At 42.4% G+C, this 24368-nt stretch overlaps 2 protein-coding genes across 3 annotated transcripts in view; one reads left to right on the plus strand and one right to left on the minus strand.

The window, feature by feature from the left end:
- LOC134800042 (nucleolar protein dao-5-like) overlaps window positions 1–17937 on the plus strand; it is a 74963-nt gene extending 57026 nt beyond the window's left edge. Inside the window, exons 3-10 of one of the 2 annotated variants that reach the window (XM_063772488.1) lie at window positions 777–1035; window positions 2236–2395; window positions 3002–5030; window positions 5104–5205; window positions 11410–11508; window positions 11752–12508; window positions 12990–13313; window positions 13772–17937. In XM_063772488.1, coding sequence (XP_063628558.1) covers window positions 777–1035; window positions 2236–2395; window positions 3002–5030; window positions 5104–5205; window positions 11410–11508; window positions 11752–12508; window positions 12990–13313; window positions 13772–13827 — 3786 coding nt within the window. In that variant the 3' untranslated portion in view covers window positions 13828–17937. The remainder of the gene's footprint in view (window positions 1–776; window positions 1036–2235; window positions 2396–3001; window positions 5031–5103; window positions 5206–11409; window positions 11509–11751; window positions 12509–12989; window positions 13314–13771) is intronic. The other variant, XM_063772490.1, reaches the window with a different exon arrangement.
- Window positions 17938–22045: 4108 nt separating this feature from the next.
- Window positions 22046–24368, minus strand: part of LOC134800105 (oxysterol-binding protein 1) — a 39330-nt gene continuing 37007 nt past the window's right edge. The window contains exons 14-16 of the mRNA XM_063772579.1: window positions 23653–23795; window positions 22751–22883; window positions 22046–22393 (exon numbers count right to left, since the gene is read on the minus strand). Coding sequence (XP_063628649.1) covers window positions 22172–22393; window positions 22751–22883; window positions 23653–23795 — 498 coding nt within the window. The 3' untranslated portion in view covers window positions 22046–22171. The remainder of the gene's footprint in view (window positions 22394–22750; window positions 22884–23652; window positions 23796–24368) is intronic.

Raw genomic sequence — 24368 nt, forward strand, 5'->3', positions numbered from 1 at the left:
TAAATAAATATTAAAAAATAAACTTTTTTTTTTTATTTGATTGTCTTATAAGTATTAATAAATACAAAATGATGTAATTATTTTGATTAAAAAATACATTAAAATTGGTAGTTCGTTTTGTACGACGTCCGGTTAGTACGACGTAATATCAGCGGTCCCTTGGGCGTCGTTATAACCGGACTCTACTGTATATACATTTTTTGATAACTTTATACGTTTTCATTTTGAGTTTTAGTCGTGTGTCGATAGATGGCAGTAAATTTACAGTGACTACAAAATTTACAATGACAGGACCCCTCTATACCATCTATTCTTTTTGGTATTAATGATTCCATAGTCACGCATACAAATCGTTATTTTATCATAATAACCGTAACCTATCTTTCTAACGAGCTAAGATTTTTTCTTCACCAAGCGCCGGTAGTTAATTGTAGAGTTAAATGACTGGGTACTATGAGTATGATAAGATGAAAACAGATTACCGAAACGGTTAAAGTACTTAATAAGAGGTGTACACTTTGAGTGAAATAATTCGTGTCACACAGTTTTCATGATTTTTCTTAACTGTTCGGATTTAGACTATACGGTTGACACCGTACGGTGCGTAAATCATCACATACGAGAAAACGGCAACATTCCTATAGAACCTTAAATATGCAAGCCGCTGACACAGTTGAGTAAGACGAAAAAAATCTGTGTTTGAAAGGATTCCTGGTAGTAATACCGATTTCCTCAGCGTGTAAATAGTCATTACCTAGATTGTAATGTTGTTGCAGGAGCTCCTCGAGGAAGTGGAGCAGGACGAACAGGACGAGCAGGCGTGCGAGGCGGCGGCGCGGCTCGGCGGCGGGCGCGCGCGGCGCGGCGGCGGGCGCGGGCGGCGCGCGCTGCCGCACTCCAACTCGCTGCAGGACCTCGTGGCCGCGCTGGCGGCCGAGCCGGCCCCGCGCCGCGCCAGACACAGCCATCACCCGCCCGCGTCCGTGTCCGCGCGCGCCATCCACGGCGGCAGCCTGCCCTCCGGCGTCGACACCTGTACGTATGCTATACCATCTGCTCTTTTCATGACTGACTACAGCGCTATAACCGCGAAAATCGAAGAAACACTCTAATTAAAAAATAAAATAAATAAATAAATAATTACGCCAAAATTGGAGTAAAAGAAAATGATGTTCGCAATTTGCGAACGTCGGTGTACACGGTAGGCCCTCAGATGTGCAAGTTTCTGTCCAGTGGCGTAGGATGAACTAATCAAGGCGTGGGCGAAGGCATCTGCGAGGCCCTTTTCTTTCAATGTGTATTCAAAATATAATAAAAAGGGTTGCCTCCCGCGGGGGCTCAAGTGCGCCGCCAAGAGGCCGTGGGCGAGAGGCCGATTCGTCCACGAGGGCATTGTTTCTGGACATTGAAAATTACTGTTTGGAATATGCCACTGAAAAAAGCCAGTTACCGTCGCGCTACTAAAGATCTATTACATTTTACACCAAGATTTACTTTCTGGTCCATTTTGTGCCACTGAAGATCGTATTTCGTTCGCTTCGTATTAGCAAAACTAGAAATATACCTTGGACACGACACGGCTCACACAGTTTGACGAGCCCGTTCGTCAGTCCGGTTTGCGGGTAGTCAGTGTAGCTCGTTAGCTAATGAGGCTCTCGTGCATCACGCTAGAGTGACCACTTTTCACACGTCTGCTTTCAACAGGTGGTCTACCTTTGCACTCCCGCTTTACCAAATTTTATATTGCATACACAAAGTGACTGGTCAGATTTAATTATATCCTTATCTAAGATAGCCGATATATTGATAAATTAGGTGGCCAGTGAACTATGGACATTTGAGTAATTAGGGGTACTTATTAGTTTAAATTTGTAGGTAATAAATAACCAAAGTGCGAATATTTGCCTAGTTAGGTAATAAACGATGTATGTAAATATAATGCAGTCGTTGGTGGATATATACAGACAACCTAGCCCTATACTTAGTACCTATAGTATTTAATAAACATTCAACCACCAATACCACCAATATCCATAAATGATTACGCCGTATTACGCTGTCGTACTAATTCACATTGTATCTCATTACATTACACTCTCCACCGTAACACTGACGTCAGTTGTCTCCTACGCGATCGGAATCGGTGTAGGTGGCAGTCACAGCCTGCTTTAGTCCCAAGGGATGTGACAGGAATAGAACTTACACTGACAAGAACTTAACGTTGGTTGTCTACAGCGTTTCTTCTAAGCGAAGAGCCGATGCGCGGCGCGGTGGCGAGCACAGTGGGCGGCGCGGAGTACGTGGCGACGGTGCGCTGCGTCAACCCCAGCCCGCTGGCCGAGCGCCGCGTGTCCGCCAGCGACGCGCACTGCCCCGACACCGACGCGCTCAACAGGTGAGTGCGGGGCGGCCAGTACGTGGCGACGGTGCGCTGCGTCAACCCCAGCCCGCTGGCCGAGCACCGCGTGTCCGCCAGCGACGCGCACTGCCCCGACACCGACGCGCTCAACAGGTGAGTGCGGGGCGGCCAGTACGTGGCGACGGTGCGCTGCGTCAACCCCAGCCCGCTGGCCGAGCGCCGCGTGTCCGCCAGCGAGGCGCACTGCCCCGACCCCGACGCGCTCAACAGGTGAGTGCGGGGCGGCCGCAGTACGCGGCGCTGGCGACGTTGCGCTGCGTCAACCCCAGCCGACGATGCTATGTTAGAAGTCACATAAAATATTGAAAAAATACTTCTTAATTATTCTGACCGTTACGTATTGGTTTCTGGTTCAGTTGAAAGATTTGCCTGCATGTGACTGATTTATATCCTAGTAGGTATAATTTATAACCTATTAGTACAGCAAGAAAGTTGCAAACAAGTTGTAATTCGACAATTCAAAAATGTATGTATCTTAAACATAAATAATCCTAATTCCTAATTTTTGCATAGTAAAACACCGCTGCGCGATAGTATTGGTCTCGTGTGGTGACCGCTGACCGGTGACTGATGGTGTTGCAGGCGGAGCAAGCCGGTGTTCCCGATGTACACGGCGCGTGCGACGCTGGAGATCGGCAGCGGCAGCGTGTGCTCGGGCCGCGCGGTCACCACCACCACCGCCTCCAACCAGGTGCGTACCCCCCCTCCCCAGACACCAGGTAACACCCCCCGACCGCGCGGCCCGGAGCCGGCCCGCCGTGTCACGCCACTGACGGCTAGAGACCCCAGAGGGAGGAGCGCCCGCCCCCCGGACCCCGCGGGAGACAGAGATAGAAGCTTCTGGCACGACAATGCGTGTGTCGACAAATGGTATCGAGGTCTCGAGGCTTACAATGCACCGCTGGATCGCCTGAGCGGCGCTATGCTCAACAGCAAAGACTTCTATAAAAACGAACAAATCGACGATTACTATCAAAACTCGCCACATCGGAGTCCTGTCAAATTACCTAAAAATTATATCGTTACGTCGCGCCTTACTTTAGTATCTAGAGATAAATACATTCCGGTAGCTAGTGAAAACCCTTATGAAACGAAAAATTATTCAGATATGTATCATGACATACCTAAAATGTTAGATGTAAAAGATGTTGAGGAAGCTATGGCTAGACAAGCATATCGTGAGCGTGTAGGAAAAGACTTAGTCGCGCCGTCTTTAGTATGTTGTAATCCTAAGAACGTTAGGAGTATGTCGATAGGGCCATCTTTGCACGTTAATATCGATAAAAATTATCAAAACCCAGGCACTAGTGACGCCCGCGATAAGAATAAAGATAAATCTAATCGTAATACGCGTAATAGAAATGAACGCCATGCGAATGTCAATGCCGTCACTGATAAACCTGCACCGGCCAAGCCTGATAGTAGTAAACCTGATAAACGAAGTAAAATGAATCATAGTGAAACTAGTAGTGCAGGGAAAACTAGGTCATCTTCGCCTCGGACTCTAAAATCCGAAGTTAGTCGTAACTCATCAAAACGAAATAATATTGAGGATAAAAGTAACAAGGATAACGATCAGGAAAAGCCTCGGATGGAAAAAACACAACTAGAAAAAGACACAGACCTTGTTATTATGAAAGAAAATTCTCAAAATAATATTGAACTAACTAAGATAGAAAAGGCTGAAGAGAAGGAAACCCCTATAATAGAAAACGCTGAACTGAAAGAACACCCTACAATAGAGGACAATAAAGACATTAAAGACGTTGAAATGGGAACAAAACAAATAACTCAAAAAAGCTTCTTTGATTTTGTTAAAATGGTGGCTGATGAAGAAAATCAGCGCAACGCTAACGATGACAACATTAGTTTCGTTGAAATGATTATGACAAAAAAAGACGAATCTCGAACTGACGCAGATAATACTAAACCTGAAGTCGAACACACAAATGTTGAAATGGTTTCAATGCAAAGTTCTCCTGAAACTGAAAACTCTAATGAATTTTCACTATTCATGGCGAATCAACAGCGATTACTTCGAGCTATAGAATCAAACAACTCCCATTATGAGCATAACGAGACTTCTATTCCCGAAACAGAGTTTTCTAAAAATACTGAACAACCAGAAGAAGACCAAGAGATGCCAAAAGTTGAAACACCAATCATAAATCCATTTATACTAACAGTTGAAAGAGCGCTTAATCCAGTCTCTGAAATGGACTGCTTTGATGATAAGGACTCTGAAACTAGCGGCACAGAAATGGTGGACATGAGGCGGGCCAGAACATCCGACTACGCGCAGGACCTGCCGGTCAACGCTTCCTATTTCCTAACGCTTTACAAACGCTTACTCACATCCCCCAGTAACATAGATAACACCGTAGACATTAAACCCAGTGAGGCCAAACCGCCGCTCGTCGCTCTCGACTCCACGGCCAAGCTGCCAAAGAAGAAAAAAGACAAAATAACCGCCCGCCTCGCCAGAAAGCCGCACAACGAGAACTCGAACAGGAAGAAAGACATCATTAGAAACGCGCTTAAAAAGCTTTTTTTCGATAACATAACGCAAAGCGATAGTACAAAGCTGCCCAGCAAAGCTACCACGAAAGAGGTAGGAATTTGCGCTATAGTCATTGTGTTACCTTTGAAAAATCCAAATTTCTAAGTGTTCCATATGTCCGCAGGTCGATTCCGCTATACCGTTTAGTTGCATCACCAGTCCGGAGGTGGTGGCGAGCTGCACGACCACGGCGTCGGCGCAGGCGGCGGTGCCCGTCGATCCCAAGGTGACTCATCCCGCGTACCTTAACACTCATTTACCACACTATTTGCAAACATTCCGTGTTTTTTTTTTTTTTTTCATATTTTCTTCCCGTCATCATAAAGGTACAGTTCGTGCCATGGAGCAGCTTTTTATCAATTAAAATTCGAAAAAACTTGTAAAAAAAACGCATATCTAACCAATAATCAACTGCGTTGTTCACAATTCAAAATGCATAGCACGACAACATTAAAGGCAGCACTGCAAATTCTAATTGAATTTTCGCATATTCTGATAAGGTTAATTCAGAAATGTTTCCGTCTCGGCTTTAGCACTATTGTACGGATTAATTCACCATTTCGCTCATGTAATTGATGAATTAGTCGATCTCGTGGTCGTGTCGTGTTGGGCATTTTCTTGCGATTTTGCCAATTGATTATCGTTGTGACTAAATATAAATATCATAATGGAAAAGATAAAAACTTCAAATGTGATTTGTGCTGAATGGGAGAGAATAGGAGGTCTTATGAATAACTAGGTGCGGTGAAAACTATAGTTCATTCAATATTTCTTAACATAGTTAATTTAAATATAATTAACTACATATTACAATAAAAAAAGAAACGTATTGTAGTTGTAAATTAATAATTTTCATTTACGTTCTTAAATGATACAATATTTGGCTGCTTAGAAAAATAAGAAACAATAGTAGGTACATGTATTAACATTTCTGGGATATTCAAACAACAAAGTGCTCGTCACATTTTATAAAATGGTTATTGCGTCTGTAGCTATTGTTAGATAAGAGCGTAAAATTTGGTTTACATTTGCGAAAGGTTGTGGGATAGCGTGCCATGTCTTTCAAGGGAACTCTCATAGCGCAAATACTACATGCAAAAGCAAAGTTGAGATAGCTTTTACACTGAATGTGTAAGTTGCGTAGTGTATAGTGGTCGTTGTAAAGTCGGTATGCGATGACAGCCGCTGCAGCTCCGCTCGAGCTACCGCGCCGTGGCGAGCGTGACGGGCGCCTGCGATCTGCGGCCCGCGGTCCGCGCCGCCGCGCACCGAGCCCGACACAAGGTACCGAGCCGACTCGGAAGCGAGGACCCTAGCTCACCAACGTGACAATTGTCATCTGACAATCGATCTCAATTTCTTTCGGTGTCTTGTTTATAATGTTTATGTCTTCTGCCGAATGAATAATAGATATGGGTACCATTGTCTTTTCTTTGATGTGAGATTTGAGACAAATTTAAAATACATACTACTTCGTCTCACACGGAAAGCTGTATGAAATACAGCTAAAATATTATTTTGTAACGACGTATATTTTGACCCAATGACTACTCCATGAAAAATATTCTGGATAACAAGAAAGCTTCGATTCGAATGGTACCTGTTGTGACATGTCATCGCAAAATAATGTACAACATTCATCAGTGTCAGAAGACAATTGTCAAGTACGCCGTTTTGTACGCTTTTGACGAAACCTACGCTGTGGTTTATTGTCAAGTTAGTGAAATGGTCAGCACGTTATAAATAACACCAACTTGACAATTACTGACGTTGAAAATTCGTTGTACTATTCTAGGTTTACCGCTAGGCGTAGAAACACAGTGTCATTTGTCAAGTAGATGTAAAAAGCCGCTTCTTTCAATATGTCTTGACAAGTGTCATCTAATATTGGACGTAGTCTATTTTTTTATTCGGTAGACTAAAATTTATGTTCATACTAGAAAATGTCATTTTAGTCTACCGAATAAAAAAATAGACTAGGTATTCGAGCCATACATAGCCAGGCCAATCATTTTAGTAGTCATTACCATCCAAGAATCAAATTTCTGAAAATGTACCACGAATTGTAGATGACAATTGTCAGTTTGGTGAAATAGGTGCCAAGAAGGCTTCTGTAAGTGGAATAAAGAATACAAGTGAAATACCCGGGCCACACACTCGACGATTGGCATGGCAAGTAGCGAGGGAAGTAGGTAGATACGTATCTAGTTTGGCCACGTTACTCGTCATCAGCCACAGTACTTCCCTGCCTACTTCCCTCGCTACTTCCCATGCCACTCGTCGAGTGTGTGGCCGGGGGTAATAAGTGATAAAATACGGGGTCCCTTTGTTTCCCATAAAGTTTCAAGTCATAATGTATTGTTTGTCATATTATCGTTAGTCATAAAACTGAAACCGTTATCTTTTCGGGATTTTCGTAAGGTTTTTCTATAGATAGGTTAGGTTAGGTTTGTTTTGTGGCAATTCTGAAAAGTTACGCGTTTCTGAGAAAAACCAATTACTTATGACTAACGAAAATTCGGACAAACAATACATTATGACTTAAAACTATTTGGGAAACAATAGAGACCCCATAAAATACAACTTGTCGTCGTACAAGCTAAGGAGCGACCACACAATGTTATCAATGTTCAGTATCAACTTTAACAAAACGAATTATACGGCTTATTAAAATAGCATTTAGACATACCTAGTTGATGTCAGCTATGCGTGACTGATAAACATATTGTCGATTGGAATTAGCTATGAAGGTTAGGTAGTATTTTTAGTAAACATTAACTCACATTTCAAAGGGAACACTTGTAAATCTTGCCCCAAGTTTTGACAGCTAAACGATATACGGCGCCATGATTTGTGTTAGTTACCTAACTGAATTGACAAATGTCATCTTTTGTCAAATGTCATCAAAGATTACTCCTACTGGGCGGCCGTGGTATGCTCTTTTCACGTTTCGATCTTCATCCATTCTCTCAACATACTATTACATGATTACATATAAATATTTGTTTATACTCGTAGCGATAATATCCCTTGATTTGTTCACTACAGTTGATCTCAGTGAATCGTTGTTAAGTGTTGGCTTTCCATATTAAACAAAAGGGGTTTTTTACAAGGTATTATAAAGGTACCGTAACTGTATAAGGTGCTTTATAATATGGAAAGCCAGCTTAGGTTTTACTTGTCAATCCTACGAATAATGTCAAATCCATTTTTTTCATTCATCATCTTGTGGCCCTGATGCTAAATTTGCAAGCAAAACCCCATAGAACAAAACTATTAGAGACAGGTAAAACCTAGTCAGGCGCCATATATGTCTTATTGGTTAGCCATAGCTGTTGTAAGTGTGTGGTGACCGCACTGTAGCTTATCTGTGTGGTGTGTGCTCTTCGTTGACGTACGGATCCGACGGACCTCTATACTTGAAGCTTTGGGTGTTCAGTTCTTTCGGGAAGTCACCTATAGTGACCTGAGATGTGTAAATGTGTAAAGCGCCTTCATTGGATCTGCTTTCTCTGTTTTGACGGAATATATATATAAAAGTGTCATTTGTACAGATTTGCTTTTCAGAAATTGTCGTCATCCAGGGTTTACGAGTACACAAATCTAATCTCATAGGGTATCTTTTAAACGGTTTATTACTAGTAACAATTGGGATTTGATTTGATTTTGTCACCTATAACATCTTGAAAACGTCTTGGAAAATAGTTTTTTTCTCAATCTAACGCGTAAGAAAACTAATTCCCAGTGCTGCCCTAACGATAAGTGCAATAACTCAAATAATATAATTTGTTCTCATACAATATGTCACACAAGCGACTGAGATTTCAAAATTACGTGTATTATTGCACTTATCATTCGGAGGACAGACGTGTGGTTACCACTAAAAGTTCTTAAGAATGTTCGCATAACTCATTCCTCTATTAACTCGTTCACATTGCTATATCGTCTACAGTTAACAAGCCTAAAGTCGTCCTGTTTTTCATTAAATTCCTAACAGGTTTACGTCTACATTGTCTGCAGTTATTACTACAAACAGCAACACTCCTTAACATCGGTCACAGATTAATAAATAGTTACTACGTAACAGATACCTCATTCCCAAACAAAAGCAAAAATACCTACGCTATAATAGCCTACAGAACCTTAATAATAATACCTGCTGCTCAGGACAAGAAGAAATGTACCATAATTACGCGCACAAAGAGTCGAGACTGTGTTGCCCGCCGTTCGAGTCACGTGCCAACGCGTCATCGTAAGAATGCGCTAGGGTTGTAGCTACCTTACCTATGATGATTATTGTAATAAAACGAATGTTGCGAATCAAATATGTTTTAGTTTTAATATAATGATTTATAATTTTTTCACTTCTCGGAATTCTCTGTTATTAAAATTTTATAAGTAGTTGAAAATATCCTAAATCGCGTAAATAATTTTAATAAATATTCAGGAGCAAAGCAACGGACAATCAACGGTTTTTAAAAGTTGTAATACGGTGCTACCAGGCCGATTAATTATTACGTCGTCAAAATTATTTAAAAATACTTTTTCTAACCCTTCAATATAATTATTAAACTTTCAGGTGGGACCTTTAGCCCGCCATAAAAAGATGAATTTTTATTATAGGCTTTTTCCTTTTGTTTTTTTCACCCATCTACTGCACAATAATTACGTGGTTTCGGCATTTCGAAGCATAAGCGCGGGAAACGCGCGGTGCAATGCGGTGCGGCCGCTGAGGCGGGCGTTCGGCGGCCCTCTGTCGGTTGTATCGTCGACGATACGCCGAGCGGTAGGCATATAGCGCGTGGCCTTGAGCGTGTGACGGAGGCCTGCATCGGTGCACTTTATTACAAAAGGCTTATAGGTCCACCAATGTACAGTTAACAGTCCGATAAGATCCGATTTGCATACAGAGTTTAAGATTGTACTGTATCCAACTGAAGTGATAATTATAACTATTGTTCCGCAGTTTATCTTTAATTTATCGAAGAGAGCTATTGAGCAGACAGAGAGCCTACCGGGGACCACTTCGTTAATCTATTTGCCTCTCTATCGTTCGAATATGCAAGAGCGAAACTTGATTTACTTTGATTTGCATTACTTAATAAAAAATTATATCCTCCAACTATTTTGTAAATGGTGTGATAATGTGTGGGGTTTCACGCTCAGCGTACAAATATGAAACAGGTTGTTTGAATGGTAATTGGTTCATCCATTTTATTCTTACTTCTATTTCAGTTTTTTAGACCTAATCGAAATCTAAAATCGTCGGGCACACGTCATTTGTAGGCTTTTAATATGGTACTTGTAAATAAACACCTCCTGTTAGACTACGAAGAACTTATGAACAACTATGAAATGACCAGGCTCCAATTTCACCACGGTGACAGGTGCGACAATTGTAAAACATCACTGTTGCTGACGTCACAGGCATCCATGGGCTACGGTTACCGCTTACCATCGGGCGTATTCCTGTTTGCCACCATCATTGTTTTATTAAAAAAAAACTTTATTATATCGGAAAAAAACAGATATTTCTCTTGCTAAGTTTATGACAATTGTCACAAGAAACACTACAATTGTCACGAAATTCCGACATATAACTCATTACCTGTCAAGAATTACCTACAATTCTTCTAAATCTTGACAATTGTCAGAAACTTCGCAAAAGAAATATGTTTTTTTCCGATATAATAAAGTTACAAACAGGAATACGGCCCGCCCGATGGTAAGTGGTAACCGTAGCCCATGGATGCCTGTGACGTCAGCAAGTGATTTTACAATTGTCGCACCTGTCACCGTGGTGAAATTGGGGCCAGGGGTCTCCCAAGATACTTACTATAAAATATTCGGTAGGTACAGTCCGACCAGCATAAGTAGAAAAATATTGAGGTCGTTACGTTGTATGATCTTATTTATAGTATATTTGCTAGGTATAGTTAGGTTTATGAATCATTAAGTATTGAGGCGATCAATAAAAGTCGGCGATGTTCCATAGCGTTTTATAAATTCGATTGAAACTGTACATCTTAGCAAGTTAGTTTCACCGAAACTAGTAATTACCCAGCGCAAGGTTCAACGAGTACGCCAAGCTTCAACGATAACAAAGATCATGAACTGTTTTTTTTTAACTTAATTCAGCGCCTTTCAAAAGTCTCTCTTTTTGTATTTTTTCTTTACCAAACTCATTACAACTATTGAGGGCCAAAGGCCAAGGATGTTTGAACTCATGACCTTTCCTGTTTTGTGTCGAATAAGGGGTGAGGTGTCAACACTACGCAGGTCGCCTATTTAGCCTTCCGTTCTGATACGATAACTCCAAAACAAACAAGTTTGGAGACCCCTGAAAGCATTGCGAATGTATCTCGATCGTGTCCCCGCACTCGTGCGTGCGCGCCAGTAACCAGTACTAAACCCGTGTTGTTGGGAGCAGCCGGCGCGCAGCATGACGGCGTCCACGTTCAACGGCGTGCCGCTGCCGCGCGCCGGGCCGCACTTCACCACCGCCGCCGCCGAGCTGGAGTTTAAACAGGTTAGTTGATGGTTCAGTCGATAGATGGCGCTGCACAGGCCGCTACATCGCGCTGTCGACGTATATGTAGGATTGTTGAAGTTACATTATCGCTACCAGCTATTATCAAAAGTAATTTTGAGTTAGAATATAAATAGTTTATCCAATATAGTGACAGAACGTTGCTTACTTAATATAGTTTTGGTATTAAGCAGATGTCATTTTTAACGGCCCCGTTTTGAGCTTGTTTTTTGTATATTTCAGAAATCCTTGGACGAGAACGGCAACTCAGTACAGGGATTCAGCTCGCCCCAATCGGGCTCTAGTCAACAGAAGAAGCAGCGGAGAAAAAAGTCTTCTAAAAACGAGACCGTCATCAAGTCGCACCACATCGACGGCTACCAGGGCAACAAGGACTTGAACGAGGTGCTCCGGTTTATAGAATCCAACGAGCCGGAGCGCCCCAAACGACACGACGACAAGAAGAAAAGATCTGCGGAGAGGCGCAAAGATAAACAACCCCGAGCGTCGAGTCTCGACGACTTGTCCCGCGCCGCCCCGCCGCCCGCGCGGCCCGCTCGCCCCGCCCAGCCCGCCCCCAAACCGGAACGCCGCTCCTGGGGCGACGAGCGCCAGCCCTTCTACTTCCGAGACCCCAACCCCGAGCCGGACCCCGAGCTAACAGATTTCCAGACGGTCACTAAGAAACGCAAGCCGCGCCGCCGCGCCGACGAACCCTCGCCTCGCCCCCCGCGCCGGGCGCCTTCCCCCCGCTCGCCGCCCTCGCCCCGAGCGCGCTCCGACCGCTCGAACGACTCCAACGACGACCTGGACTCGGTGCACTCGCTGCCGTCGCTGCCGTGCCGGCCCGCGCCGCCGGCCAGCTACGCGGACATCGCGCGCACCAAGCACAACATCCCGGACCTCATCGAGAGCTGCAACTACTACGGCGAGGGCGCGCCCGAGCAGCCCGCGCTGCCGGAGCCCGCGCCGGCGCCGGGAGACGCCGATGGGTATCCAGGTGTGTGTAATACCTATTTACTTACATACGCATGCTTGCTATCGGCGTTACGCCTCTGTCACAAATCGCACGCTTCGAGCGCGCATGCTTTACGCTGACGCCGACTGCCACTTATTCGCTGAAAGTTGAAACCAAACCTTCAGGTTACTCTAATATCCATTCAAAATATTCCTAACACTAAGGGTCGGTTGCACCAAACTGTTTGTCATAGTTAAAGAGTTCCCTAAATTTTATTGTATGGAAAGTTTCATAGTAAGGCGATGCCGGGTGACGTTGATCAGCCTGTCAAGTGCGGATGGTGCAACTGCCACTAAATATGATTAATTTTAAAGGTACAAAGTTGACTACGACAACCATCAAAGAGAGAAGAGTGTTAGAAGTCCGGTGTTTTGTAATAATTCGTTTCGTACGTTATATCCTCATAAATGTCGTGAACTTGTCTTTTGCATTTATTAATTAGATGTCGTTTCTGGTGTTCCAGCGCTGGACCCGCGGCCGCGCCGCAGCAAGCCCCCCGCGGGGGTCCGGCCGCGCAAGGAGGAGCGGCGCGAGGAGCCGGCGCCGGACGTGGTGGCGTCGCGGCCGCCCGTCATCCTGCTGGACTCGGCCGCCCGGCCGCGCGACATGGACGGCGTCACGTTCGGCTTCGACATCGACGAGCGCCTGCTGGGCGCGCGCCGCTGCGACCTGCTCGCCTGCGAGCCCGTGCCCGTGCGAGCTGGCAACGCCGCGCTGCGCTACGTGCAGCCCGCGCCGCCCGCCGAGCTCACGCATCTGCACCAGATCGTCGACTACGTGGGGACAGGTTAGCATCATACATTATCATCATTACTTTATGCCCTTTGAGTCCCAGGGAAATTGCTAGCCAAAAAACGACCTTGAGATTTCAATTTTTAGAATTGGATTTTAGTTATCATTGCTGACCCGATATCAGACTGAATCGAGGGCGAAAAAAAAAATACACCATGAGTTTGACTAGATTTCATATTGTAAGTGTTGACAGTCTCAACTAGACCCCGGCTACGCTCTTTGCTGTGACAATGCATACATAACCCACAGGAGCGCCAGACTGGCTCAAGTCTCGAATCACTCAAGTGCTCACTTCATGGCATGAAAACTTAGCGTGATTCGATTCCAAAAAGATAAATGCCCGATAATAATAAACTAGCAAAGTATTGTGTTGAAGTGCTTATCGAAATTCTAGGACACACAGTACGTTATTGTTTTTGCCATTTATTTTATAATCTCTTTTCTAATTTTCAGCATGGGAAGACGTGGTGCGGTGTAGCAGCGGCAAGGTTCGCTACTTCAGCGAGTGAGCGGCCGCGAGCGTCGATTGTAGTCGCTTAGTCAGAACAGAACTACTGGAACAGTCCCACGAGGATGCGTGTGCAGTGCAGTGCAGTGCAGTGCAGTGCAGTGACAGTGTAGTGCGGGTTACAAACCCCGGCCGCCCAGCGGCCCAGTCCAACTTCGAGCGTATATTAAGTGTTTTCGCTGTGATTTTAAAGTGACTCTATTTTCGCTTGTAAATAAGATGTCCACGATCTTGTCTAAGCATTTATTGCATTAAATTAGCACTCGAAATGTGCCGGCGATATCGGAGTCGTTTGGTCGGGAGTTCGGGACCCCCTTAGATAGACTTGTTGAACTTCTAGAAATGATTGGCGGGAGAGGGTCTCGGGACCAGGGGTGTTTCGTTTCAGTTGAGCGTTTGTTTCTGTTATGTTTATTATTGTGCTTGATTTTTGTTATGTAATCACAAATATTTGGTAGACTTTCTCTAACTAGCCACTGTAGAACTCACGACAGTCTGATTTGTTATGTATTTTTAAGTTTCACCATTTTAAATTGTAAATAAAATAAAGATCTTATAAGGTGTATCTAGCCATATAAATTTAAATGGATCTTATGTGAAAAAAATATAACAATCTTAACCGATATATATATATATATTTATAAATGGAAGCTAACCTTATTATTGTGTTTGAAGGTTTGACCAAGCCGTGTATTAATCTAATGATACATATTGTACATAGAGCCGATGTTTGTCTGACGCATGTCCGCACACTCGCCGCATTTACGTTAACAGTGATGATTGGAGGAGCTTTCTGTGGCTGCGAGCGAGTGTTAGCTTCGTCCTGCCGTGTCGGCGCCCGAGTGTCCGCCGTACTAGCCATGCGCGTTAAAGTGCGTCCACATCTGGCGAACGCGCCAACTTAGTTCTATGCGCTGCGCGCGTACAGTGCGCGAGTGATTGGCGAATAGGGTTGCCAAACGTCAGGATTCCCCTAACGTGTCAGGATTTTTTAACCCTTGTCAGGATTGCGGGGGGACTTGGCGAGAAGAAACTTCAACTAACCACTAGCTAGCTGCTAAAGATTTGGGCAGAGTAAAGCGAAGGTTGTGATGTAACTATTGTAGCTACAGCATATGGTGGCAGTTATGGGCCTAGTGGCCCACGAAAGGTTTTGGAATAAGGAACTTATTTTGGGTGATATTTATCATATGGCAACCCTATTCGTTTACGGCGCTGTCGCCGGGTCTGTGCGCACCCGTAGATGATAATCGTTTTATGTTTGTTCCTATAGGTCATAACTGTCGCAGGGTTATTGCTACGAGCCCTTGTCTAGTCTGACGGTGTTTGATATTCACCGACATTCCGATATGGTTGTATCGTGATATGGTGAGGCATATCAGATGAGAACTATCATAGTATGTATAACCAGGGAGAGTGAGGTTTGATTGTTATCTAGTTTGTCATCGACTATCTCTTTCTACAAGCATATTAGATAACTGCTTCGCGATTAAATTTCTGCGTACTTTGACCCAACTTTGATATGAATAGAGTCAACGAAACCGACTGATATTATTTATACTAAGCTTGGCAGTGGTTATAAAATATCAAATATTGCTGCAGAACAGGAAATGTTACATAAATGTATAATGTAAAAATAAATACTAATTTTAGGGACATTCTGCTGTTCAATAATATAACGCATGATAATATTGAGCTTAATACTTCATAAGGTGTAAGACAATGATTAAAATTATTAAGATTCATAAAATGGGGAATGATTTATACAGTGTTTTGTTTTACTCTTGTGTATTGTTGTGTACATGTCACTCATTGAGATTTTCAATATGAATACAATGTGGGTAACACAGTTAAATAGCCCTGCGACTCACTACGTTAAGACATGCAGATATGCATTACAATGTAACAATTACCAATATTACTTAGTAAAACGTTGTTTGTAGCGTTTTCCGGTAAAAGGTGGTTTGTCTTAGATTGTCAAAAGGGCTCTACTAGTATGAAAATGCAGGGTACCTTTTGCCTGTGAACGTTACGTATATATCGTGAGACCGCATTGCAGAAGCATTACCTAGTACTTCATGAGTAGGATATTATATGTAATATTCAGATGTTTAGTCCTATTAAATGTAAACACGAACGGCCACTACCATACTGTAAAGTGTAAATACGTGGCGGGGTCTGTTGTTTTAATGAGGTATACGTTTTCTGGAAGCACTTTGTTGAGATTTATATATGTACTGAAAGGACGCTCATATCAAAGGTATAGAAATATTATTTATTATTTCTTTCCCTTGTAAAATATGTAAATAGATGTGCAGAAAAATATTGGATTTATGTTTAGTGCATATTAGATATTGTAGGTGAAAGATCTCTGGGTTCGGATGTTGTGACAATATTAAAGGCGCGCGACCAGTTTGTTAATGCATATCGGAATTGCTTAAGTTCACACAAAATGATAACCGGATTTGATTAAATGTCGAACCAGTGTAACAAATATTGAGGACTTGAATAATTTTAATATGCATCGACGCAAGTAGTTGTAGGTATAGTAACGCCCGGGGCCACTGATGGCTGTATCGAACCAAACGAGCGTTTCGTACCACAGTGTGATGGCTCATTATTGTATAGGTATAGTCAATGCTTATAATATTATTCTGTGTGGAAGCGTTCGCAGCGAGTTCGGAAAATGAACGATATCAAATAGTCTGGTTACTTAGAAGGATTTAGTCCAAAAAGATATTACGTGGCAACACTGGTTTATTGGGTAAGGAGTACGACTGAAGGACTTGTATCCATGGTCATGAATAAAAAGGGTAAGCAGTATGTTGCCACGTAATGTTTTTGGTATGAAATGTTAGTAGCAGGGCATCGCGCGCAGTGCGTGTAGATTGAATTATTGCCTGTTTGATACAGAAGAGTAAATGCGTACTTGCACTCGACTTTCTTTAAACTTTTAAAGCTTATTGTTCTATGCGAAACGCCTCGAGATCTTAATACGTTTACTTACTGCTGTGTAAAGGAAGAATGGATGAGCTAAATTAAAATTATATCGGAGCTGAAAATAAATGTAATTATTTTTTTTAGGAATTGGAGTGATAATTACTTAGGAAAGAAAGCTATTTGGCAATGTGTAAATGTATAAATTAATGTTGCTATGTAAGTCTACGAGTGTCTCCTTGCCTGAGTCTTGCATTTGTTTTCACAAAGACGATTTCATATTTTGGTTTAAAAATATACCATTGGATATTATATCTGTGGCCATAACTTTGTTTGTAACTTCCCTGTATTCAGGCAATGAGACAATTGATCTGTAACATAATATCTATCAATATGAGGAATTATTTATCTGCTTTTTACATCTAACTCTTAATTCTGCGTTTTTTCTCTGCTCATGTTCGTTTGCCAAAGGAACTAGGCTGGTCTGCAAGACGAATCCTATTTCTTTTTTAAGGTTTTAATATTGTGTTATTGTTTGTAATAACTCTAATTATAAGGATGTTTATGTTATTTCGAATTGTCTTATTGCAGTTTTCAATTAGCTGGTTCATAATTTGATATTCTGTGCTTTGACCTGAGAAACACAAGTAGGTAACTTTTAGTTGTAAGAGGAAGGCGCCTCTGCTCTTCGCTATTTTAACCACAATGTGTGTTAGGTACATACAACCCCGTAACAGTTAATTTTAGGACCATTATCAAAAATTCAGGAGGAACATTTCACTCGCTCCTATTGTTACACATATGTCATGGAATAACATTGGTGGTCGTTTATCATGGTCTAGTAAGGCGTTGTGATGCTAATTTAAATAATTTGTAACTCCTATGTAACCTATATTAATAAAAAAAAACCCTTTTCGACGACAGATCACTTTTAACACGTAGCAATCTTTAGCGAGACTTGTCGGATGTTGTTATTAAATAATGTAAAAACAAAATTTCAAGTGAATATTTTCTTTATTTTTGCGAAATAATTCAAACATGAGCAGGGCAAAACTGGAGATAGTTTAACTGTAAAAGATTTGTTTATATAAACGGTATTGTAACCAGCTGCAATTTACAGTTATGTACTTTTTCACTGTTTCCGTTTTCTTAATAAAAATGTTGAAAATATTAATTTTTATATATTTTCATTTCCACGTAATACAGTAAGCTGCAGAGATAACTGACCCCCCAATCTCCGCAGCTTACTGTACATTCAGGGTCGGTTGCACCAAACCGTCTGTCACTGTTAGAACGAGGAATTTTTCTTCCCTGATAGGAGGGATAAAAGTGGCTCTTTTCTTCCCTGTTAGGAGGGATCAAAGTTGCACTTTTCTGTTCTAAGGGTGGTATTCCACGTATCCAATTTCTTTCGGCACAATGCCGCGGGGGCCTTATTTAGATTAGTTTAGTTTTTAATTATAAATTATAATCAACCGACGAAAAAAAAACGGAGGAGGTTCTCAAGTCGACGCGTATATTTTTTTTTTTTTTTTTTTTTTTTTTTTTATGTATGACCACGCATAACTTTTTACAGAGGTGTTCGATTTTGATAATTATTTTTTTATTGGAAAGGGTATACCCCGAAGTTGGTCCCATATAAATTTGGAAAAAAAAATCCAACGTTAAGGGTAGGAAAATAGGGGATGATTGATTTTTTCACTCACCGATTGTAACGTATGACCACGCATAACCTTTTACAGAGTAGTCGTAATAATAATAAAAATTTGGAAAAAAATCCTACCCTAAGGGTGGGAAAATAGGGGTAATTTATTTATATTACAGAACATAATAGTTAAAGTAGGATTATTAATATAACAGTTAATAGCTAAAGCAAGGTAGGTAGCTATTTTAAAAGTAATCAAAAATTAAGCATGTAATAATTTGTATAAATTATAGCCACAGAAAATTATAAAATAAAAACTTTTTAACAAAAAAAATAACCGCCGAAAAAAAACTAAAAGGAAATAAAAAAACCGGCACTAACACGAAACGAGTCGACCAACAAAAAACAATAGCACACTGAAAAGAAAAAAATAATTATTTTGTCTTCAATAACGCAAGTGAATACCTATGAACTATGTATATACATACTTCTGAAATCAATCACACAAATCTGCGTATTTATATATTTACAATCTGTTATTTTTGGAGTCGGTGCCAGCCTCAAACAAACTTGAGCACCTTAGTGAAGCACCTGCACCGACTCCAAAAATAACAGATTGTAAATATATAAATACGCAGATTTGTGTGATTGATTTCAGAAGTATGTATATACATAGTTCATAGGTATTCACTTGCGTTATTGAAGACAAAATAATTATTTTTTTCTTTTCAGTGTGCTATTGTTTTTTGTTGGTCGACTCGTTTCGTGTTAGTGCCGGTTTTTTTATTTCCTTTTAGTTTTTTTTCGGCGGTTATTTTTTTTGTTAAAAAGTTTTTATGTCACTGTCATTTTATATATAGCTTCTGTAGTTGAATATTCATTATTTACATTACTTAAATAAATATAGTTTGATATGTCACATTTCTTTGTCCAATGTGTATTGCGTCTTACATTTTGTTTTAATTTGAGAGTGAGACGCACTGACATTGGACTGGTGGAAGACTACCATTTTTTTTCTTTTTTGCTTTATTTTGAAACATAATAATTTCCTCGTAGGTGATGTGAAAAGCAGTATGTGTCACATCGTAAAATTATTTTCACCTTGGAATGTTAACACTTGAATCCGTCACTATGCCCAAGATTCTATGGTCTAAGGTTTTTATTCTAGTATAGGCTTTGCTGTGGACTTTTGTTAGGGCATAATAATACTTTGACTTTTTGTTAGCATTTCGCAGCGAAATCAAAGCGTGCAAAACGTTTATCAAGGTTAACTACTTTACTCATATTTTTCTGCTGCAATTTTAAACCTGAAGGCTTTGACATTAACTAAAATGAATATTATAAATAAAAAAGATAGCGACATTATATAATTTATTTTATATTCAACATGATACAGATGTTATGGCTTTGTATTCAAATATCATTCTATTATAATAAAAATATTAACAAATTATCTTACATCCACTTGACAATGTACAATTTGTAATAGATCTTACAAAATATCCTAGACCATCACGCGATGGCGTCAAGAGCACATCCAACAGTTTACCTACGTCAGATCGATACTGGAATATGCTTTGATATTAAATCTCGTGTTCGTTCAACACGTACATAGATATCGCCTATTTTATCTATGATAAGGCATTCAGTTTTGACAAGTATTTTCTATTGGGACGAAGAAATAGTTTTAATGCCCACTCCATTCATTGCACACTTCTTTCAATTATCCAGTGCAGAGTGGTGAAGGTCGACTCCTCTACTATGCGACTGTCACCATACTATTATGCTAACTGTATATAAGTAAGATAAAATTACAAGATTTCGCCGGAAAATTAAACGGGACAAGTAACTGAAGACATTAAAACCACGCAGGTGTAAATCTGACCTTACAATACATTAAACTCTTATCACCAGTCTTCATGAATATTAACAAGCAAACAATGTATCAATATTTACTTCATTATACTAGAAAGCACTTGAGTTTTTAAAGAATTAGTCGAGAGCAAAATTTTTCCTTAAAATCACGTAATATAATGTGAAGACTTCGTTGTGTCTCGTGCGGTGCACGGCCGCACGGCAGTGGACGCCGCCCCGGCCAAAAACAAAACTAATTGAAAACATCTTAGTTTAGTTTAAAATTCACTTGCAGATGTCATACAATCGAAAAACATCATCAAAAAGTTTGGTCATTCATTTTGCTTTTCGTTAGGGCGGCTGACATATCAAAAGTTAAAATCGCTTATCTAAAGGATAGACTCAACTTTTAACAGAGTTTAAGGATTTTTAACAGTATCTTTTTTTTAAATGTCGAGTCGAGAGTGTGAGTCGTCTTGAATCTAGATTCTAGATAAACGGCCAAGAATATACAAAACATATTAATTAGGCCTCAGCAGTCTGCGGATATTAGGTAAGTCGCAACGTCTATAAATAATGTATTTACACATCGATTGAAATCAAAACAACTTAAAATTTCGACAAATAACAATAAATAAAAAACAACCACAGAATCGTATTATGGAATGAGAGACGAAATTTTATGTAAGAAACGCACGCGGTGAGTTATTTATTTAATCGTACACGCTAAGATATCGTCAATATCGACACAGTTCTATTTTTATTAAAATATTTTAAAAGGGGGATCCGTCGTTCGGCGACAAATGCAAAAACGAAATTCGCACGGAAACGAGGCGGATATCGACACGGCGCACTTCGGCGCGTCTCATCGAGTAAGCTTAAGACGAGGGAGGGAGTTAAAATTCGACGACCATTAACTGCGCGTCGGCAGGATTTTAGAACTATGCGTTCATACTCGGGACAACGAGCGGGGGACGTCGCGGTTACGCGATTTTTCCGTCCGGGGCTGCTAACAACGGGGCCGTTTCCGACCGTAAAACACAACTTATGTATGAGATTCATACGTTCACGAGTTCATACAATTACGTACATACTTATTTTTGTAGAAATATTTTTAGCATAGAAGTTGAATGTATTCATATTTTTTTGTAGGAGACTGCCGTTTGACTCAATCGTAACCAAACCAAACTCGACAGACAAACACAAACATTATAATTTCATTTCGCCAATACTAAGTTCTAAACACTTTATGAACTCGTGAACATCTGGAGCATCGGCAGGGGATAATACACGGACGAGGATTTCAACGAGATCTTTAATATCTTGATAACAGAGAAGTGTATTTGTTTGATCTCCTCATTCGTGTTTATATCGCCGGCCGTCTCGATGTCTGGTTACGGGTCGGCGGCGGCGGCGGCGGCGGTCCCGGCGGCTAGCGGGCCGGCTAGAAGATGTCGGGGCAGCGGGCCCAGTCCTGCTTCTGCTTGCACTCCCAGTAGGTGTTGTTGTAGAGATGGCGCAGGTGGGCCTCGCCGGGCGCGGCGGCCTCGCGCGTGAACCACAGCGGGCGCGGCGGGGCGGGGCGGGCTAGCGGGCCGGCTAGAAGATGTCGGGGCAGCGGGCCCAGTCCTGCTTCTGCTTGCACTCCCAGTAGGTGTTGTTGTAGAGATGGCGCAGGTGGGCCTCGCCGGGCGCGGCGGCCTCGCGCGTGAACCACAGCGGGCGCGGCGGGGCGGGGCGGGCTAGCGGGCCGGCTAGAAGATGTCGGGGCAGCGGGCCCAGTCCTGCTTCTGCTTGCACTCCCAGTAGGTGTTGTTGTAGAGATGGCGCAGGTGGGCCTCGCCGGGCGCGGCGGCCTCGCGCGTGAACCACAGCGGGCGCGGCGGGGCGGGGCGGGCTAGCGGGCCGGCTAGAAGATGTCGGGGCAGCGGGCCCAGTCCTGCTTCTGCTTGCACTCCCAGTAGGTGTTGTTGTAGAGATGGCGCAGGTGGGCCTCGCCGGGCGCGGCGGCCTCGCGCGTGAACCACAGCGGGCGCGGCGGGGCGGGCGCGGGCAGGCCGCGCGCCGCCGCCGCCTCGGCCGCCGCCTCCAGCTCGCGCCGCTTGGCGCGCTGCTTCTCTTCTAGCCGCAACTGGGGGAAACACCTTCGACGTTATTGACCAGTTTTAAAGTACCTACCTAAGTACCGAAGGCGTCTTGTCGCACGGATCGCATCGAAAACACTGAGCTCGAATTCGTTAGATCGTAAATTGAGCGTTCATCGCCTACGAATCGGAGAACGCGACCAAAAAAAACATCTAACATGAAAAATCGATGAACCAGTGATATTCGAAAGGAAATGAAGCTTCCTAAAGGAGGCCTATGTACCCTATGCTCAACTGGAGACATCTCTCGACTGATGAAAACTTGAGCCACAAAGCGCTGTCCAAAAATGGTAATGTCCATGCCCAAGTCGCTACAATAATGATAAATAAAATGACGTGATTACCTTCTCCGCGTTGGCCTCGTCCCAGAGCCCCTCCTCCATGAGGCGCTGGTCGGGGCGCAGCCGCGAGTCGGTGGGCGCCACGCCGGGCTCCGGCTCGTTGAGCTGCGCGGCCAGCAGGGTGAAGTTGTACCATCTGAAAACACCATCATAGCAAATTTAAACTACGTCACTCTTAGGACTTGCGACAAAAATTGCCCATAATTTTATCTCCTTTTTTTACGCAGGGGCTAATGCATTTACGCATCTCACCCCCGGGCTGGAGAAGCCCATTGAGGAGTGGTATATGAGACTCACTTCTCCCGTAACATCCTCTGCTAGCCAGAGGGAGGGGAGGAGAATACCCACTAACATCCCCTGCGACGTCACCCTCTTTGCCTTTAGGAGAGCGTCATGGGATCGCTTGCGGCATTCTATCCGCGAATAACTTAATCTCCTGAAGTTATGACATGTACATTTATTATTTGAATAAATTTCTCGTCTCGAAATACTACTAAATACAGTGATTACTGATACCATCAAAATATGTAATAATATGTACTAAACTAAACATGAGTCAACAACATTGGTCATGTAATTCGTCAATAAATGATTTACTTGAAGTACTTTCCTCGATGAGCTCTTTTATTCACTGGTTCAGCTTGAATACCAGTTCATGTACCTATTCCTTTGCCTGCTCACTCGTTCTGTGAATGAAAGGATATCACCACGCCGAAGACGAACGAAAGATTTTGGCCAAGCACTGCTAACAGTGGCGGATTTGCAGTCTTGGCCGCCCTAGGCCCCAGGCCCTGTATTAAATATAGATAGCCGATGCCGCCCCTAATATCTGGCCTAAATGCCCGGGCCTACTGTGCCTTAGGACAAATCCGTCACTGACTGCTAAGCAAGTATAATGTACGTACTTGTCGGAGTCGGGCGGCGCGTCGACGCGCTGCCAGGCCACGGTGAACTTGCCGGTCTTGCACACCGTGTTGTCGGGCGACGCGCTTGTCACGGGCGCCACCTCTACCCGGCTGTCCCAGTGCCCTTGTAGTACGTAGCGGGGCTGCGAACAAACGTAAGGCGTTAAATGGGAATTACTCTGTCTATACTCTGTATCTATAGGTATTAAAATAAAAGTAAACAAATAATTTGTAGATTTTCGGGTAGTTATAACACGTATTGGTTAACCAACCGAATACAAAACCACCTGGATCTGTCACTGAACGACTTGATTTTACCTACATTATTTGATCATGTAATGTTTTCATCTACCCTCAACTGACTTAAGGAGCTATTTGAGGGTAGATTTTAACTACCTAAAGATACAGACTATAGAGGCCGTCCATGAAGTTGTTGGAAATAAACAAAATCAGCTATGAGAGCAGATAGAGTTGCACTTAAGACTTAAGTAACAAACTTGGAAGAAAGAAAGTGGGTTATCTGTAGGGTTACCCAAACTCAGTACATTCACTCAAAACACTTTCAAAATTAGTTTCGAGTTCATGATCATGTGCATGTGAGTTGTACAGCCACTGTCGCCAATGGCGTACAGATTTATAGTACGTTGCTTCTGGAAAAAAATATATGGAAAACTTGGCATAATTAATAGAAGACTTTTTTTAATTGGGATATGTAC

The sequence above is a fragment of the Cydia splendana genome, chromosome 19, assembly GCF_910591565.1.
Source record: "Cydia splendana chromosome 19, ilCydSple1.2, whole genome shotgun sequence".
Classification (NCBI taxonomy): Eukaryota; Metazoa; Arthropoda; class Insecta; order Lepidoptera; family Tortricidae; genus Cydia; species Cydia splendana.